At 41.4% G+C, this 20,394-nt stretch overlaps 1 protein-coding gene across 11 annotated transcripts in view; it reads left to right on the forward strand.

Moving 5' to 3' along the window:
• The window catches only part of dab2ipb (DAB2 interacting protein b), a 191,504-nt gene that overhangs the window by 130,444 nt on the left and 40,666 nt on the right, over nucleotides 1-20,394 (forward strand). For 10 of the 11 annotated variants that reach the window (XM_035390340.1, XM_035390341.1, XM_035390346.1 and 7 more), the window contains 2 exons: nucleotides 16,823-16,976; nucleotides 19,767-19,865. In XM_035390340.1, the coding sequence (XP_035246231.1) occupies nucleotides 16,823-16,976; nucleotides 19,767-19,865 (253 nt within the window). Of the gene's footprint in view, nucleotides 1-334; nucleotides 554-16,822; nucleotides 16,977-19,766; nucleotides 19,866-20,394 lie in introns of those variants that run through there. The other variant, XM_035390349.1, reaches the window with a different exon arrangement.

Below are 20,394 nucleotides of genomic sequence, written 5' to 3' on the forward strand. Positions count from 1 at the left end.
GGGTTGTATTATTTGCGTCCATTTTAAATGTAAATTTTATGGCGATTGTGACTCAGTAGAACATAATAATTTGACTAAACAGTTGGGTTGTCACGTTTGTCCTCATGTCCTATTGTTTGTGCTATTTGACTGAATGTATTTTTCATAGATACATTCTGCGTAATTTGCGGAAAAAAAGATAAGTTGTACAGTTACAACTTTTTAAATATTAAATTTTATGTTGCCTGTTTTCTCATATTTGTAAATAAATATAACATGTTTTTTAAATAGTGTTTCAAATAGGAGCGCTGTCGTCTTAAATAGCCCCGGCTACTGTAAGCTTTGTGGTGTGGAGGGTGTGTTTAAAACGCAGCGCACATCCCAGGGGCACATATTGGCGTAGCTACTCTTGAGTCCGGACTTTCTGTCGACCATTGGTTACAGATTTCCCGAGATTTTAAAATCGTCGGAAACTGGGGGAAGTTGGAAAGAGCGAGAATGCGCCTGAAGTCAAACTCTTGTCGGCAGCTCGCGTTCATATCCGTGGAGCTATGCTTCATCTCTTTAGTAAACAGTAAGTGCGTTGGTTTCGTATTCTCTCCTGCTTTTATGCTGTTTTCGCTTTAAATGTGATAGGTTAGATAGCTGCCCTTATAAGGTAGCTGACTTGATTCTTTCCCTCGTATTATAGGCCTATGGTGTCTCCCGGAGACGGTGGGGTAGGGAATTGTATGAATATGATTTTATCCATTTATTAATTATGGAACTGACGGCTTTACTGGGGTAGCCCTGTGATCGGGTTTTCGTTCAGATAATGTCAGATGGCACCTCAAATTTGACTGCTGATCCGGGTAAAGGTCGCAAAAATTAATAATTCATTAGTCCAATTTACAATGCGGAGTGCAAGCAAGAGGTGAAACAATGCCGCGGTCAAAACTAGGCTAAACAGTGTCTACAGTAGGCTGGTAAACTAATTCATGCTCTGACCTCAAAATATGTATCGTAAGCCTCTTGGATTTTATTTAAAAATAAATGCAAAACCCCTGGATAATATAGTCTACATACAACTTACAGCCAATTAAATACTAACAGTAGCCTACGCAGGACACCTAGACAGGGAACTGTTACTTGACTGCTATACTGTGAATTGGGTCGTGTTTTTAAAATATTTGTATGCACTAAATGGATAAATTGGCTGCTCGGAGGGAAAAGGAAGGGAGTTCACTCCGTTTCCCTCCGTTTCTGTTCCTCCGCAGCGTCGCAAAGCATACTGTCTCAGCTTTCAGCACAAGAGCCCCTGCCTTTATCTCGCCTGAGCTGCCTCGCCACTGCGTTCGAGACGGGACAGTCCCTACAGACACGGTGATCTTAAGTGTAGGCTAGTTGTCAGAAACAGCAGGGGTGGTGACAGATATTGTACAGTAACTATGCATTTATTTGCTTGCAGACATCCTTATTCAAGACAACAAACAATTGCGTAACCAATACATTAATACATTACCAAGATTCATACTGATATGTAGGGGTAAAATATTTCAGCGTATCGTAATTAAATGTACATCATCAGTATCGCAAACGGACGCAACGCTCAAGACCCTTCAGTCAGAGGGTCCAGCGTATTACATTTTGCGCCGAACTATAAATGGCTTTTCATTTATTATCTGCAACTTTACTTTTCATTTGATCTGTGAAGCAAAAATGTCTGTATCGGCCTATTGTCATTATAGTTATTACGCATTTCTTTACTGCTGATACAGTTAAGTAATGAACATCCTATAATGCTCTGTGGCATGTATAAAAATGCTAAGCAGACACTGCTGACCTCCATTTTTGATCAAGATGACATTAAGAAAGTTCTAAGTGACTTTGAAAGAGGGTTCGTTATTGGGGCATGGATGGCAGGCGCTTCAGTCACAAAGACTGCTCAACTGACTAGTGTTTTAATAGGCACAGTGACTAAAGTGACTGCATTTAGATCTGTGGGAAAGACATCAATAAATAGGAAATTGGAAATTAATTTTTTTATTTTTATCACCAGTTTAACCAAGTCTTTCGGGACTACTTTGTGTCATTGTAAACTGGTAAATTGTGTTTGGTGTTGCTCATCTTTGTGTCAGTATTTGAAGAGTAGGTGTGGTCACAAAAATATCTGGCTATGAGTTCTGCCATGTGATGGTATTCTTCAGCAGTCACCCAGAAGCCATTTCATCTGAATGCTGTTAGTGAATGTCTTAACCCAGCACACAGGGTTTATGCAGGTTGTGAAATGTAAGACGTGATCATGGTTTAGCTCAAATGCCTCCTTAGAAAAAACTGAAAATACTGGTGTCAGCTGGAATTCCTGGCCATGCATTAAATTCTGCTTCATAGGGGGTTCCTTTCCAACTCCACTTGGTGACCAGGTTGCCTTCTGTAGCCTCAGGAAGAATGGGCCAAGCAGCCTTTCCAAAGGAGTATCCGTCTCTTTTTCCCCAAGCAGCACACAGGGAAACTATCACTCCTCAAACCTCACCTCAAAAACACGGTTATGTAATGTCTTAAGAAAGATGTTTACTTGCTTGTAACTATTTCATATTTTCCTCCGCTCAAAGCACCATGCTGTATAATGGAAATTATATAACGATTCATTTGCAGAGAATTTCCCCCTTTTTAAAACAGAGTCACGAGCTCTGGCTAATTGCCTCCAAAGCCATTTGGTGGGAGGAAAAATATATTTATATTTATTATTGATCTGTCTCTGTAGGAGGACAGTAGAAGGATTGTGGCGTGTTAGAAGTGATTTTTACGATGGGAGTGCATCAGTGCTGCTGAAAGCTAATGTGAAAGAAATGTCTGTGTTAGCTATCCTTCCTCCCTGCTGGTTCCTGCCCCCATTGACCCAGAGGTCTACGGGTCTAAGGTCGCACATACATCCTGCTGCTGGCCTCTCATTAGCGGAGAACTGTTTTTTTGGGAGAAATTAAAGCTGGGAGAATTTAGATCCCCGGTATTCCAAATTGTATTCCATTTTTTTCAAAAAACTTAGGCCTGCATAGGTTGCAACATTAATTGAATAATAAGGATGATGTTTCAAACTATAGAGCTTATGTTCAAATAATACTTATTGGTTTGTTTGAGAAAGTGAAACCAGAACACATTTTGAGTAAAGAAAAGTGGGATAGAGGTCCTTTTCTGTCTTTGTGTCAGCCATAATCTTTTCTTTTTGGACATGAAGAACCAAAACCAATACATTTGGATCTTGCTATTTCATTCCACAAGAAGGCTGTCAGTGTGTTTGGCCCTCAGCTATTGGTTAGACCCTGTTGAGTCAAGCTCATAACTTCTGAGAGGCCTTGCTCTCTTCCCATCCCCCTCTCATTTGAAAATGAGCCCATGTCTGCACATGCTGTGTGACTCATTCCCTCCCCAGCCCAGAGGGGCGGGGCAGCGAGAACAGGCAGTTCTCCGCACACATCTCACTGCATGCCGGCGTTATCCGACGCGGGAAGTGGGCGTGTTCGAGTTCCTTTTAAGCAAAGCGCTTAATAAACAAACAGAGTCATTACTGTGTTCCCTGTACCTCTGGGCAGTGTGCATATTAATGGGACCTCTGCATGTTCTTGCACCCCATTTATTCTTGCATGTTAACCCCCCGATTTTGTCATGTCCCGCTCTGGACATTCATCCACTCAGACGACAGCGTTTGCAGCCAGACTTTTTGGCATGAGTGAGGGTGACCCCTACCTTCTGCTGAGGGCAAACACGCATACGTATGCCTTGAGTAGTAGAGTGATGGGGCACTTTAATCAACTCCTGCACAAGCTTCTCCACATCCTGGTTGGAAACCATTTTGCTCTCCCTGTAAGCCTTTAGTAATATATGGACTTTATCTTTATCAACAACATACCACACCACAGGCAACACCCCCGTACAACCACAGAAACAGATGTGCATGAATATATATATATATATTTCTAGATAAATATATGACCACTGAAGCTATGTGCTAACATTCATTGCCTTATAGTGCAATAATAGTACTTGCAGTCCTTCCCAAAGCAAAAGACCAAATGGTATGCTTATCGCTTGTACAGTACATGTCCACCTATTTGTTACTTAAATGTTGAAAGTATAAAATTTGTTTAACAAAGTCAAGTGACTGGTACAATTCATAATACCTGTTAGTTTGCATACATTTATAAAATAGGTAGGCTAAATTGAAGGATGTCCCAATATGTCATTCCTAAGCTGTGATAGTTGTCATGTGATGGGAATTTGTTTTAGCAGATAACTATTTAGTGTATCTCCAATGCCTGCCTATTAATCAATCCACTTTTATTGACAAATCAATGTTTGCAACAGTTATTTCTGCAGTCTCCCATTTTATTTGGTTATGTGCTAGGTTCTGTGCACAGTGTGAGGCCATACCCGTGCAGCATAAGGAACATTATTAGCCTCATTATAGCACCTACCACATCACCCATGCATGGATATTTTACCTGGTGATTACTTTTCCCCCAAAGGTTGCCATGGGCAGGATAAGAGGTTGTTGCCAGCCTCCTATGTGGGGATGACTGCTTGAAATGAAGGTGGATAATAAATGAACATGCAAAAAGTGCAGGCTTTCAGTGGGCTGTTCTATGCAATCCAACGTGCTTTACATATGTTCTTCAATGGTGTTCATGTGCATTATAAGCTTGTGTTATCCAGTAACTTTATTGCAGAAACTTTAATGACTTTCTAATATAAATGTGATATTTATTTGCTTTACTGATAATACATACCAGTATATCTCACCAAGTACAAGGAAGTTATTGAAACCTGGCATATTTTTTTTTTTTTCTAACTGTAGCTGTGTGCTTTGATAATATTTTCATTATTTCTTTGTTTGCTAGGAATTATGTGTGTGTGTGTGTGTGTGTGGGGGGGGGGGGGGGTTAATATTAGCTTCATTACATTACAATACATTTATTTAGCAGACGCTTTTATCCAAAGCGATGTACAAAAGTGCATATCATGGTCATTGGACAACTACATAAGCAAATGTTGAAATGTTCATAACTCTTCAATGAAGACTGTCAGTGAATTGCAAGAGTTTGTCAACCACTTATTCTGAATTCATGGATCATGAACAGTTTTTTATCAAATTTTATTCCTTCTAAAGTTGACTATTGTATGCTCTTTGGTAGTTTTGTATGGCATAGCAATAGCCATGCAGTACACAGTGGAGGCTAGTTTTGGGCATGAATGCAAAAAGCCTGTATTTAGAATTCAAAAAATATTTGGATAAAAAACTAGGTCAGTGTTTTAAACAAAGTCATCATTTCAATTATTAGAACAAATGATGTAAAAGTACACAATGGTGCTAAAAACACTGTTTTAGTGTGTGTGAGTTTAATCATGCCCACTGAACCATTTATTTTTCCAATTCACGGGATGTGTAACAGGACTATTATTGTGAATTAAGGCCACCAATTGTTTTGCATCGTTGTTCCTAAAGGGCTTGGTTTAGAAAATACAAAAAAATATTTTTTATATTTTTTATAACAAAGTCCGTACGATGCCATGCTTAAAACGTGCACCAGATTATCTGTGCTGACATTCACATAGGTTTTTTTTCCCCAACATCTGTCTGAAGCTGACTCAGTGTACCTGTTAAATAATCTACCTGCCGTCTGCTGTGCTGATCTCCAAAGGGTCATATTTGTTCCCTGTGGTGTCAGGGCCTTGTTATTTCTGGTGCAGTTACTGGCATGCCCGGAAGATTTTACTCTGGCTTTGTGTCTCTTGTTGTGCTGTTGAGCTCCCTGTCGAGCTAACAGCATAGAGGCATGGCACTCTGTGCATTTCTTTCAATTCCATGGCATGCTGTGAGGCATGTCTTGATCATATCTACAGTTTTCATATTCATACATGTACAGTATATGTTCGGTTTTTTTAATGCACCGAACCATGTGACCAAACCAATATAGATTCTGATGTGTCTTGTTAGGGTGAGGTCTTGACGTGACGCGGGGCACATTTGAACCACAGCAGGTTGGCGTTCTGCTTTCGTGACAGCAGGCTGTTTCAGAGCAATCTGAGCTGGAGCTGCAAACCAGAAAAAAATTGTTTCCCTTTCCCCCACTGTGCTGAGACAGATGCAGGAATTGACAGCTGGCTGTTTTGTACACAGCTCATAGCACACGACACAAAACCAACTGAATTTTTTGGGGGAAAAAATTATATTGCTACAAGCATTAAATCCCTCTGGGGCCCATTATGTTTAATGCTAAGTAGGCTAAAACATGTTTTGAGCCAATATGTTTTCTGGGAGCCAAACAAGTAGCTTCTTAAAGCCAACATGTCAGACTTGTGACAGTTTGTCAGTCATCAGTACTGCACTCTATGCAACAGACTGCTGAGACTGGAACCGCATTACACTTCTGTGTGGGCAGCTTCCATGAACAAACTGTCAACCAACAATCATGCTGAGGCTGTCCCAATTATGTCCAGATTTCTGAGAGTTTTGCTGCTTCTCTCACAGGAATCTTGCTTATTTCCCAGTGCAGTTTGTGTGTGTGTGTGGGGGGGGGGGGGGGGCGGACCGGGGGGTGGGGCAGTGCCAAGTTTGATTGCCACTGTGTGCCGAAAAATGGCTCAAATTCATATGATGAAAGTAAGTGTGGATTTGTATTGCACTGAGGCTAAAGGGACGCTGTACCGTTTGGACTGCCCTCTTACCTCTGATGTAAGAGGGTCGCTGCGGCGACTTGCTGGCCCAGCCTTGAGCTGCCGTGTGATTGGTGCCGTGTACTGGCTCCTCTCCCCACTCTGGCACAGGCCTTTTTTTAATGACATAATCACCTTATTTGGGGTCTTCAGGCTTCTACTGAGTCTGTAATGATGCTGACAAGGTCACTCTGAGGCGGATGTGCCACAGGCTGCAGATTGAATGGCCGTTATGAAGTGTTTATCGATTTACCGGATGCATTAAGCGCGAGGACTGTGTCGACACTGAATGGGAGTGGCTTTAGCCTGTTGTAAAGCTGTTTACAAAGAGGGCCCTACTGTCCACAAGAGCTACGCTAGCTACACATTTAACCTTGCTGCCAAATGAACAAGCAGTGGAATTCAACATAGAAGGGGAGGGGCAGCATAATGCCTGCCTAATCATTCTGAGCACCCTTAATAAGGGTGACTTGATTCTGAAGTCATAATCAGGTTTATGATATTAAATCTCTAACATACAAATTAATATTTCTTATTCTGAAATGACCTGCAGTGTTGTATAATGGGTTAGGAACGAGGTTTGTAACCTAAATGTTGCAGGTTTGATCCCAGGTTGGATGCTGCTGTTGTACCCTTAAAGCTGAACTGCTTCCGAATATCCAGCTGTTTTTATTAAACAAACAATAATAATAAAAAAAGTTGTAAGTTGTTTAGCATCTGCTAAATGTCTGTAATGTAATGACTAATTCACAAAAGAATCTGACTTATTCATTTCAATGCACAGAATAGATACATACACTGAAATGACTGAAATTCTGTGTTGCCTCAACTTAGGGGACCTCCAGGGAAACGGGGCTAGTAATTCTTCAAAAGAAATCTTGTGTGAATTGAAGGCAAAGGGAATATTGGGACGGTAAAGGTTTTATTTGTAACAAATTACATAATACATGGGATGAGAATCATGACTGGTGGTCATTATGGTCCTGCTTTTGTATTTGGTATAGCCTAACTGCGATCACTGTCATTCCTTTGTAAACAGAATTGTGGTCATTAACATTGTGTAGATGACAACAAACTCTTTCCTCACTACCATTTTCCTCTACATAGTGTGGAGCAGCTGTAAAAGCTGCAGGAGACAGGCAGTCCTGGTCCCAGAGATTCACTACCATGGAGAGAAATAACCAGCCACTGATATGGCCCTCTGCCTCTGTGGGGGTGCTACAGTATGCATATGATGTCATATAGGCCATGTAACCTTATATGGGCTGGATGCTGCGAAACAGAGTGTAACAAGAAAAATCCACCCTGCACAACCAAGCCTTTTAAAACCATTAAAGTCCCACTTCTGTTGGCTGGGCGTATACCATTTTTGTACTCCTCAGATTTATCTGAGGTCTTGCTTTTTGGAGAAGTGCATCTTTGAATTTTTTTGAAAGCTCTGCCATTTAGGGGCTTCAGTAAGACAATGAGATGCCCAAAGAGTGTACATAGCACCACAATGAGGACTATGCCTTCTGAGTAATCAGTGATATTGGATGTATATTATCAGGTCACACTATGCTCCCACTTTATAGACTATAGAAGCACTTTAGTTCTAAATATGAAGCTGTTTGAAGTCAGTCATAAAACATTAATGTCGGCCATAATGTAAATGGTTCTATTAGGTTGTAATGGGATTTTTCTGAATTGTGAATTGTAAAAAGATAAACTGCATACTGACATCAATAACTATTGACCACAGAACACAGAAGAGTAGTGATAACTATCCTCAATTTAACTAATAACAGCTTTGTTAAAAGACAAAGACAGCACATTCCAATTTTGTTGCGGGTATGAAAATAATGAAAAAATAGAAATGCATACTTTACTAAAAAGGGAGGACTTCCCTCAGGCCAGCGACTCGTTCTAAGCTCCCATTAATAGCTAGTTTTCAGTTATAGTCTGTGTTAAAACATATTAACAGGAATATTGGCAGTTAAATGCAAATTATATTCAGTTAAATGCAAAGCACATTGGATTAGAAATGAAACAATGATTATGAGGTTAAAGTGCATACTGTCAGCTTTAATTTGAGAGTATTTACCATCTATATTGGGTTATCGGTGTAGGAATTACAGTTCTTTACATACATAGTCCCCCATTTTATGGGAGCAAAAGTAATTGAACAATTTAACATAATCTGAAATGAAGTCATTATAGTTATTACTTTTTTTGCAAATCCTTTGTATTCCATGACTGCCTGAAGTCTGTGACCCCACAGACATCACTGGGTATAGACACTGGGTATCTTCTCTCCGTGATGCCTGGCCAGGCCTGTACTGCAGCCATCTTCATTCAGTTCTTGTTTATATCTGGGGGCGTTTTGCTTTCAGTGTTCCCCGCAAAAAAATGTATTAGTGGGCTGGGAATGAAAGGTGCGCGCGAAGGGTGTTGGTGCACTGATGACTACACATTTAAAAAATCAGTACCGCAATTAGCTAATTTAAGAGCGCGCGGTATACGGGTAGTGTCGTCCAGAATTAACGGTGAAGCCAGCTCTTTGGTGAGCCTACTGCTCGGGGAAAGGACGGATGAGATTAAGAACATACGGTAAATCTAAGTCCCTGCACAACTGTGCGTTAGCTACAGGCACTGAATGTTCGGCTCTTAAGAAGCCTTGCTTTTATTGCTCCATTTTTGCTATATTGACTGATATTTGCCAGATTAGTACTGCAAGTAACAAGTTAGTAACTCAAGGAAGTCGATAGAATCGTTGCTATGGTAACCGTAAACAACATCTCATCTAATGGCTTCGATGTGAACAGGTCAGTTTTTGGAATGTGTCACCGGTTGCAGATGGTCGCATCGCGAATCTTTAGTAGTGATATAGCCTTTAAATTGCATGGAATGTAAAGCAGGCTTCGGGTTGAAAAGAAAACTGAATTTAAAACATAAACTGTTCAACCGTCCACGTGGTCTTGTGAACACATATGACACCCAAGCTATCAACGGCAACAATCTCCTGGATGGATTTATTATGATATAAAGTCGCATTTCGTGGACAAAATAACAATCGGAGGGCTAAAGATTACTGTCTTGAAAACCTATTATTCTATACCCTAAAGTCACCTTTTGTTGTATATACGCGTTTTCATTTTGAACCGCATTTGCATTGTGGTAAACTGCGCAATTAGTGGGCGTGTCTCACAGAAACTGCATACAAAAAATCTTTTTGGGCATGCTGCCCACATAAATTCAATGTATAGGAACCACGGGTTTCAGCAAGTGAGACCCTTCATTCCCTATTTGGAAATTCAATTCAAAAAGTTGATATAAAAATTACATTTAAAAAAAATATTAGAGATATAAATATACATGATCCCATTTGAATGGTGTATTTGTCCAGGCATGTGGCCTTGCATTATTTTGTCAGAATGTGCTTATATTGCACACCTCCATGTTAATACCTTTTTTGTCATTGCGACTATAATATAACTCTTATTTTTGACCTTTACTATCAGATCTACTCCTAAAGTTTAATGGACCACATACGGTTACAAGAAAAACCCCATAAATATGGATATAACTGCTCTCTGTGTTCGTTTTTAAAATTGTGAATATACTGCAGATTTTGTACAGATAATAATATATTTCTGAAGGCTGTTCAATCAGGGAATTGAATATGTTTTTTTGCATGGTTTTAGTGATCTACTTAGTAAATTAATTGTGGTCCACATAATACTGTTCACATCTCACCAAATGTGCAGGGATACATGATATAAGTCAATGACATCATCATTTAAAAAATAATATAGTCTTGTCTATGCACTGCACTGGAGCACTTTTTGAAGAATAAAAAATGGAAGCTTAAGAGGAATGAAAGTATTTACCAAGCAAATAGTATCTAAAAGAGCAATTGTTCTGTTCCTTGTCAGTCTTTCTGTCGTTCTCTGGGTGGGCAGTCTAAAGGATGGTGTGTATTAGCGTTGATCTTTGAGCTGTGGAGCTCCTGATACACTGAGGTGATGCATCACATTAACAAACTGTGTCAGCCATCCTCAAGCGTGCAGTGTTTTGAGACAATACAAACCCTCTCTGCTCACTGTATCGATATATTGAATATAGAGCCATGGCTGTTTCAGCTCACTTATGAATTCCAGTCTTTGTTGTGGGATTATGTGGATGGATTTAGGGCAGGGGCGGTGGTGCTAGTGGTGGCGTGTTTCTGTGTATTTGTGTGTGCATGTGTTTTTGTACAGGTGGGGGTGGCAGGGTAGGGTTGGGTAGGGGTTGGAAGGCTCATTTGCAGTTCTATATACATGTGAACACTTCCCTAGGCTCAGCTGCCCTAGGCTATAGTGGTCCAAAAACCAGCTGGTTTAATGAGAGGGTTTAGGCCTGTTACCGTGGTAACAAGAACTGAGGAAACAGTGTTGACTCCATCCTAGTTGTGTGTGCATCCAGGGGTGTCATTTTGCAATTAAGTCAGGTTTAGGAATTTCCAAGCCTTTAAAGAATCCCCACAGAGGAATTAATGGAGAAGATCAGTGCTCATCTAATTTTCACTAACTTTTCTCAGTATCTCTCTCATCCCTTTAGTTTAGTTTGAACTGAAGCTGTAATATATTCCAGATGTTGGATTTAAAGATGGCTGTCTGAGTTTGATCCTTTACAATGTTTAACTACATTCATGCGAATAGTTAAGTATTTCAAGTATTTTAGATATTTTCTAACTTCATGAGAAACTGTTTGAGGATTCAGGAAAGAAGTAGACAGGAAATACGTTTAAAAATATTCTGACACACAGATTTAACTGTTTTTTTTGTGGTTTTTTTTAAAGATTCCACAGGATACATTCCATACCATTTAGACACCTGTGTGAGCGTGCTGTCTGAGCATGTAGGCTATCCCTCTCTTCACCTGCATTCCCCAAGAGGACTCTCTCTCTCTAATCCTTGAATTCTTCTTATTGGTTGACTGAACCTGTATGCACTACATACTGTACACATGGCTGCATGTTTTCTGCCTGTCGCACCAGTAGATTAATTCTCTCTGCCCTGTCTGCATTCTCCACCCACCTGCCACCCACTTACCCCCTCCCATGATTTTCCAACTGGGAAAGGATGAATGGGTGTTAATGGCTCAGCTCAGTAGAAGCTCAGCTACCTTGCTTGTATAGACTGAGATAAATCCATTTTAAGGTGTGCTGAGAAAATGTGTTATAAATGACTGGAGGCTAGGCCTCCAACAGGGAGTGGATGACCTGTTCTCTTCCATTGCACACACTCCACCATTTTGCTTCCTGTCTGCTCCTCTCTCCTTCATCATTTCAGGTGTCGTTAATAGCATGCACATTCTCTGGGAAAATGATACTCAGGGTATAGATCTGTGCCTGGATGCATACAAGAATCTCTCCAGAAGCAGGGAATTGTCTGTATCTCATGACAGTGTTCCAACTTTTCGTCCTATTTATTCTTTCATTTGCCCTTGGAAATCTGTTTCTTTTTTCAGTCTTAAATATGATCTGCACCTTTCTGTCTGCTTCAGGTATGTTATTTTCCTGGTTAGACTTTGGTTCAGTGCGGCCTTCTTTGTTTGTCTGAAAAGATAAGAGTAAGTGTTTTGTGGCGCAACCCGTCATGTGACCTTTGCAAACAGCTCTCATTTGGAGTTGCTTCAGTCAGCCTCCTACAAGTTGGCCGCAGGCTTTCATCTGAGGATCATGTCTGAGCCTGAAATGTCTGTAAAAGGAGTTGTTTACCGCAGCCAGTCTAACTTTGTTAGCAGACACGGCGGCTTCACTGGCAGTCAAGTCTCTGGTTGAGGCTGAGCAGGATGGCTCTGCTGGTGGCAGTAGCCCACCCAGGGACTTTAGGGGCTGTCGTTTGGACACAGGCAGCTTTAATTCATGGAGAGTGAACCATGAACAGAGGGCGGTTATACTGATAAAGGACAGCAGGTTTGTGGCCTTGCTCGCCTCACAGCCAGTGGTTAATTGCCTCACTCTAACCCACGCCACCCCTGTCCAACCTCAGCAGCAATGAGAGATATCTAACTACCACTCTCCTTAAATCACACTTAATACGCGGATTTCAGAGCACGTATTTGGTTCTTCTGTTTTTAAAAAGTATTAGAGCTCTAGTGTGCATTATTTTTCAGATCTGTACACAGTGAAGATGCAGTGGGGAATGTGGAGAATATAAGAACGGAACAACTAGGCCTAACATTATAGTGATTGAACATTTTATGTGAAACAGTCATGTGGCTGGTTTTTCTGTACTGGAGATAAGTAGTACGTTTTCAAGCGCCTTTCTCAATACTACAGCAGTGGTGTCCTCCATGGGACTCGAACCCACAACCTCTGTGCCATGGGATCAGTGCCACAACCACCTCTCCTCTACTCAGCATTGATTGTCATTGTTTAGATGCAACACAAAGTACCTGCAAACTGTATGTTCTGCTTTTCCTCTTTGTGATCATTCCTCTTATTGTGAAAAAAGGATGTGGAAAGCCGGGTTGGTTTTGCCCAACAGCTGCTGACTGTCACACTGATACCCAGCAGATGAGCTGTAGTAGTGTGAGGCAGGATGGCACCTTTCAGTTGATTGTGCCAATTATGAAAAGATGAGTCTCCCAGGAGATTTCACATATTTCAGCACTACGTATCTACATGACGACACACCCCTTAATTGGGTTTTTGGGTGTGACTGTATTAATTGCTCTTAAATATGGTATCCATGGCTATGGTGATTATCAAAGGTTTGGCTTCAAAACACATTTCATAACTACGTGTTGCATTTGTATTATGTAAGTTGCATTAAGAAATGTTTTGCTGATACAGGCAACAACATAACTTAGGCACATTGGGCCAGACACTTTACAATTTTTTTGTCTTGTGAATTGTGGGTGATCAGTTTCAAAAAGTGTTTGGCTGCATTTCATCATTTTTCAATATGACTTTATTTGCTTAGTGGAAGACTAATAACACCTTGTGACTTACATTACTTGTATTTTCAATATCCAATTGTACATTTACCCAAAATTTCAAAGACTCACAAAGACATGAGTACACGAGACAAAACAAGATATCTATAAAGACATGGAATAATAAATAAATAAATACATAAATAAATTCAGTAGCACAAGGTAGCTGAGACAATGAAACATCACTATACAGATGGTGCAAAGTACTTTGTGCATTTAAAAAGGGAGATTAAAAAAGAGCTGGTGCAATGAGGCATTCCAAATCTGAACAGTCACCGCATAGGTATTATTCTGGAAATGTGAGGTTCTGGACTTGACTGGCCTAAGTGCATTTCCTGAGGGGAGGAGGGTGACATGAGTAGGCTGGGTGTGTGGAGATATTGGTGGACAACGATCTGGGCTTGTAACCCAAAGGTTTCAGGTTATGTTTTCAGGCTGAGTGCTGCCATTGTACCCTTCAGCAATATGCATACTTGATTTGCCTCTGTAAAAATCAAGCTGTTTAAATGGATATGAGGTAAAATGAAGAAAGGTTCTAAAGGCATATGATAAGCAATTAGGCCTATATAAACACTTCAAGAATGCGGTATTCTGTTGCTGTTTTAAAATACATAATTAGTGAAAGTTGCCATTTTGATTTTATGCAGGCTTATAAGAATGGGTACTGCAGTGCTGGTATTAGTTCATTCATAATAAAATATGTTTGCAGTCTTGTTATACGTAGGTAGCTACCAGTAGGTTCTATCACATCTGTGATGCGACACGCCTGGATGTCTTGCCTATTAGTTGGACCTAGTTTGAATCAAGGGGTTAAAACTAGTGTTACAGTCTTTGCAGACTTGTAAGTAGCAGTGTAATTTACAGACAATATTAGTGTATTAAAATTCTACTGTTCTCCATTATTAGTCGTAGTGTAGGCTAGTGTATGCTGTCACAAATATCACTTTTGCCATCACAAATATTGGCTTTAGCACAGATTAACTCTGTTAAAACTATTAACAAAATGTCTGCTTTCTAAATGCTAAGTCATTGGCATTTTCAGGATTGTACTCAAGTCAACTGGTTTTATCTGTTTCCAATTAAATTTTATTTGGGGAAAACAGGTGACATGTTTATCCCTAAGTGTTCAGATTTCATAACCTCATTATTTAAAAACACGACTTAAAGAAAGCTGTAGTGTGCGGATATTTCAGGTTCCACAGGGGTATAATATAACGGCATCCCGACAAATAGGCCTATAGTAAATCCCGATTTTGTGTGTTTTTTTAGCCTTCTTGTGCGTAGACTTCTTTGACAGTCGCTCCCTGCAGTTTTCCTGTCAGTGCGTCTGGAGTACGGACGCAGTTGCACCCGGCTCAGTGGAGTCGTATCGGAAACGGGCAGCTGGGTGCTGCATCCTCCGAGGTCCTGCGATATCTACAATCTCTGTACCGACAGTTCTGAGTCTTACAGCTCTGCATCTTCTGCCTGGTTTCTGAGAAGCCAATCAGAGAGCAGCATCCCTCCCCCTTCTCTCCCTGCAGTTGTGCTCTGTACTTTGCCAGAAGCTCAAAAAATGCATGTCTGACAGGCAGCCTTCCCTCTGGTGTGTGCTTGGGCTGCATCTCTCTGCCCAGCAGTGCAGCACAATCGCAGGACTGGGCGGGGAAGCGACTAGTTGGGCAAGCCAGGCCTGGCATAGCCAATTTTTCAGAACAGGTGGCGAATGAAGAACTTAACACCGAAATGATTCAGAAGCTTATATTACATAATGTATACTATATGTTTATTATTGTTCCTTTTTATTGTTTACTGGCTTACTGCATTATGAACTGACAGTTTGGTGATAAATCTAATTTTATATTAGCTGTTATCATCTGAGAAAACTGGACTTCTGGTTTAAGTCCTTCAAGTGACATTGAAAACAAGCAAGGCAGCAGTTTGGTCATAATGCAGTAACATAATCCACTACCACCATCACCACCACTGCTACCACGACCACTACTTTAAATCATGCAACTCAAGTATGCATGTACTATTTTATTTCCAGTTGTATTTGTAAGACCATCCCATTCCTGCAAAGTCCTTTGTCAGTTCAGAAGGACACTCAGTAGCGCACGAATCGTCCAAAGCTGTACAGCCAGCCTGCACTTCTTTTCATTTGGCAGTCGACCAGGAGAGCTGCACTGCACAGGAGGAATGGAGCACTTATGCAGTTGGCACAGGCAGACTGCAGGCGCCTGATGGACCAGACGAGTCCTTGGGCCTTGCTCAGTATTCCTGACTGTGGGGCGTGTCGCTGCACCAGGAATTCAGATCTACCCAAGAGGCTGAAAGTCCATATTTGATCAAGTGCTGTGCCTTTAGCATTGCAATTGTGTGGCTGGCGATACCATCAGCCATGCGCAGCAGCTTCACTGCCTTCCTGGTAGCAGGCCTCTCTCGTTGATATGCTTAGCAACCTTCAGAGACAGCAAGGGGATCAAAGAAAGACCTGCCAGCATCAAACTTTCTTTTTGAAAAGGGGAAGAGCCTGACCCTCAGAAAAAGATTGACAGTATTTTTGAAGACGAGACACAAAGAGATCGTAGACCTGGAGTCAAAGCAGCCCGTAAGTTCAAACTGGAGATTTGAGAGGCTTGGATAGCAGCAAGAGAGAACACTAAATTTGTGAGGGAGCGACGCTACTTCTGTCAGCTGTGTCCATGTCTTTTAGGTGTTCGCCTAGGGCGTTTGTTTGTCCACTAATCTTAGTATTCTACTTCCTCAGCAAGGAAGCACAAATCCTGAGCTTCATAAATGATAGCAGCTTCGAGGTATAGGGCTATGTATTGAGTGCTTTCTAACAGCATGTGTATAAGCCTCAAAGCTTCATATTTGTTCCCTCCTGTATATACATGTTTCTTTTTAGACATAAAGCCTCTTATAAACAGTGGCCTTAGCTCACGTCCTCAGAATAGAATCCGTATGTAAGTTCAGTTTAATATCAAGCATTTTGTTGCAGTGCTTCTGAATGTTTTGAGTATATGCTATGGGACAAGCTTGTTTTTATCAAAAGTTGAACCGACTCAAAAAAGAATCCTACACAGGAAGTAAGGATGGTTTAGAAATGAGACTTTGTGTGCATTATTTGATTTAAAAAAGGTGTATGTGAGTGCAGCAGATTCCTGGTGACTCACCGTGCTCATTTTCCCTCCTTCCTGTTGCACAGATCACATCTGATGCCGAGGCTGAAGGAATCACGGTCTCACGAGTCGTTGCTCAGCCCCAGCAGTGCAGTGGAAGCCCTGGATCTCAGCATGGAGGAGGAAGTGGTCATCAAGCCTGTGCACAGCAGCATCCTGGGACAGGACTACTGCTTTGAGGTAACCCCGCCCACACCCGCTCTGTACGCTCTACACGCCCCTCCCCCACCTCCCCCACAGGCTCTTTCTGCAGGGGGACTGAGTACATGTTGTATTTTTTCACGCCTCTGTTCTCCTTCCTAATTAATTTATGCATGAAGACATTTCTCTGGGAGCCATGTTGACCCAGCGCGCAGCGTGTCTCTAATTATTCTAAAACTGGAGAGATCACCCCCCAGGAAACTGCTACTTGTGCTACAGGAAATATTAGATATGTATTACAGTTTTCCCATTTCCACAGTGGCCAGACAAATATTAACAGTTATATCTGTTCAAAACAAGTTCCTGAAATTATCCCTTCCCATTTAGACTTCAAAAAAACTGCATGTCCAGTTGCAAGACAAAATGCTACTTCAAAGAGTTAAAGTGCCTTGAACCATCCCTTCACTCACTCTTGCCTAACTATCTTTGGTCTTGTTTAGATTTTACCCACTGCAGAGTACTACCTTGTTTATGTTTTATAGAATAAGAATAAGAAATACAAACAGTAGAAATTTGTCTGAAACAAGTACAGACAAGACAGAAATCCCTGTTTAGGCGTAGTATTGTTATCAATGAGTCTGAGGTTAGAAGTTAATGGTGGCCCTAATTGAGAAACATATTTGAGGGAAAATATTTTGTCGGTTTAAAAATAGACATGGTTTTATGCCCGTCCCTGTTTCTTTTGGATGGACCGATTTATAACCAAAACTCTGCACGTGTGCATCTGTGCGCATGTGCTAGTGTGTATTTTTTCCTCAAGTGTAGCCTCAGTTCAATTGCTCCATTTATTATGGGGCTTTGCAAACAGGGTTTATGGTTCCCTTCACACTGGAATGAATAAGTTCACAGTTAGTATTCTGCACTGAAACCCCAGAGGACTAAATATGCCGGTGATGTTTGTGACTAAACACCCATTAGAGTCCCTCATCCTCCCTGCTCTGAGATGGCCGGTTTCAGATTGTATATTTGTGCCTCTGAATGGGAAAGAAGCCCTTGGCTGCATCAGCTGAAGACAGGAGCCATCTTTATCAGCCCTACTGTACACCACAGTTCTGCTTCACCATTAGCAGCAGGCCCCAGTGCTCATTATTCTGCTCTGTCCACTTGCATCCTCCCATCATCCATCAACGCCGCGAGGCTACAGCCAGGGCGCCAACACCGCCTCATCCAGCCACAAAGCTGAGGGTCGGCAATCTCTGCAGTATGCAAGTGTGTGCGAGAGTGTGTGTGTGTGTGTGTGCCCCTATGTCTATACTGTATGTGTACGAATATGCATCTGCATCTCTTTCAGTATGAATACATGTGTTTATAATGCACAGAGAGAGAGAGAATATCCGGTTTTAAATGAGCCCATTAATTCATCCAGAACCAGAATTAGAGAACCGTCATTTGTGAAGGCAAGGTCCAAGCAGAGGTGAAGGTGTATAGATTTAACTGCCGTAGCACATTATTAGAGTCTTTTAGTGTTAGTAATTATAAAATATTTAATAAATGAGGCAGACTGCAGTTCACTTGGATTCAGAATAGAGTTTAGTTTGCAAGAAGGGATTGTTGCTTATTGCTCTGTCAGTAGGGGTATATTTGAGTGAGATGGTATGATAGCAAAGGGATGATTTATTTCCAGTCAAGAGCAGGTGCAGTCAATTTATTCATTAGATGGTGCATTACAGAACGGAAAAAGAACATTAATTAGAAAAAATGCTGTTCGGAGGCAATAAACTGATAAATTCCCATTGGTTTTGGGATTATATGTGCGGTCTGCTCTGTTCCAGCAGAGGAAAGATTACCTGCCAGGAGGTCTGAATTCTGGATTTATCCACAAGCAGGGGGAGGGCCAACAGTGTCAGAATCAGCCAGTGAAATCTCCCGGAGTAGATTTTCGCCTTGTTTATTTATTTTGGTCAAACCGGCCACTGTCTCCAGGTACTCTATTTCCCGCCTGACTGGGGCCGCGAGTGTCGCGACTCTGGGAATTTCTCGCATCGTTGCCTCGGCTGTAGCCTGCTGGAGGTGGGCTTTGAGGGAACCATTTACAGGGATTTAGAGGCTATTAGAGTAAAGCCCATCGCCAGCTGGACAGAGCATGGCGATGGAGTACCGGGGATTTAGACGGGCTGTTTAGGCCACGATACCTTGTGTCGTATCATACAGAATCATTGACGATATCATTTGGAACAACCATCCGCGACCATATCGACCAATAATAGTGAACTCCAGCAAAGGCTGAGGTGATCCTTATAAATCTGTTTATCCACACATATACAGATAAATTTCCCGCACATCCAAGATTAACCTCTCCACTCACCATTTGTTGTAATTTATGACTGTCATTCAGTAATTTCAATCCTTTTATGCATTTGTAGGTAAAAAGTAACACTCTAGTGGACTTGATTATGATGACACACGGTACCTACATGTCCTATATGCCCTGGTTCCCAGGGCATTAACATTAATCTTTAACACTGGCTGCAGTTGTGTCCCTAATCTTCTCAGTTGGCTGGCGATGTCTGGTGACACCAAACTCTTAGCCTTAGTCGCGTCCTTCTAAAATCACACCTTCACACTGCTGGCACAGTATGAAGTGATACTGTCCTGCCATCTCGTGCCCTCATCTTCCCAAAAATCTCAGGGACGGCTTGAACTGAATTGGCAAGTACATGTCAGAAAGCATCGCCCTCTCAGTGATGGCAAGTAGTGTTGCACGTGGTGAGTAATACTTTCTGACGGCCACTGTCATATCGTCTCATGTCTCTTGTTTCTCCAATGCAGGTGACCACCTCAACTGGAAGCAAATGTTTCTCCTGTCGATCATCAGCCGAGAGAGATAAGTGGATGGAGAATCTGAGGAGAGCTGTACACCCCAATAAGGTAAACTCAGAGGTGTCTCAGGAGCAGAGGGCTGTCCACCATGTCATCAGACAGAAAGCCAGAGTGTACTATAAACCACAATGTAATGGGGCAGACACCTTATCTACTTGCTTAAAGGGTTCCTTTGCTCTGCATTTAATTTCGCATATAGTGCTCCTTGCCTTTACATGTATCGCACACATTTTTCCATTCTATTCTATTAATAACTAAGATAAGAAAGAGAACATTCTAATTTGAACTCTTAAAGTTTGGTAACCAGCTTCAGGCTATCTAACCTTCAAACAAACCCTGGCTCCCTTTTTTATTCTTTCTTGAAGACTTAAATGCATAAATTTACAAACACTTATCTAAGCTATAGCTAGCATTTTACACTTATTGACATTGATATGGATTTTGTCTTATTGTATGTAATTTAAATTTGCATCCATTTTAGCAGTGTGCGTGCCTCCTGCAGCTTTGACTCATTTTTGGCAAGTAAGGAAAGGACACACCCACTGCACTTTCTGGGGACTGAGGACACCCTGAAACA

The sequence above is a fragment of the Anguilla anguilla genome, chromosome 14, assembly GCF_013347855.1.
Source record: "Anguilla anguilla isolate fAngAng1 chromosome 14, fAngAng1.pri, whole genome shotgun sequence".
Taxonomy (NCBI): Eukaryota; Metazoa; Chordata; class Actinopteri; order Anguilliformes; family Anguillidae; genus Anguilla; species Anguilla anguilla.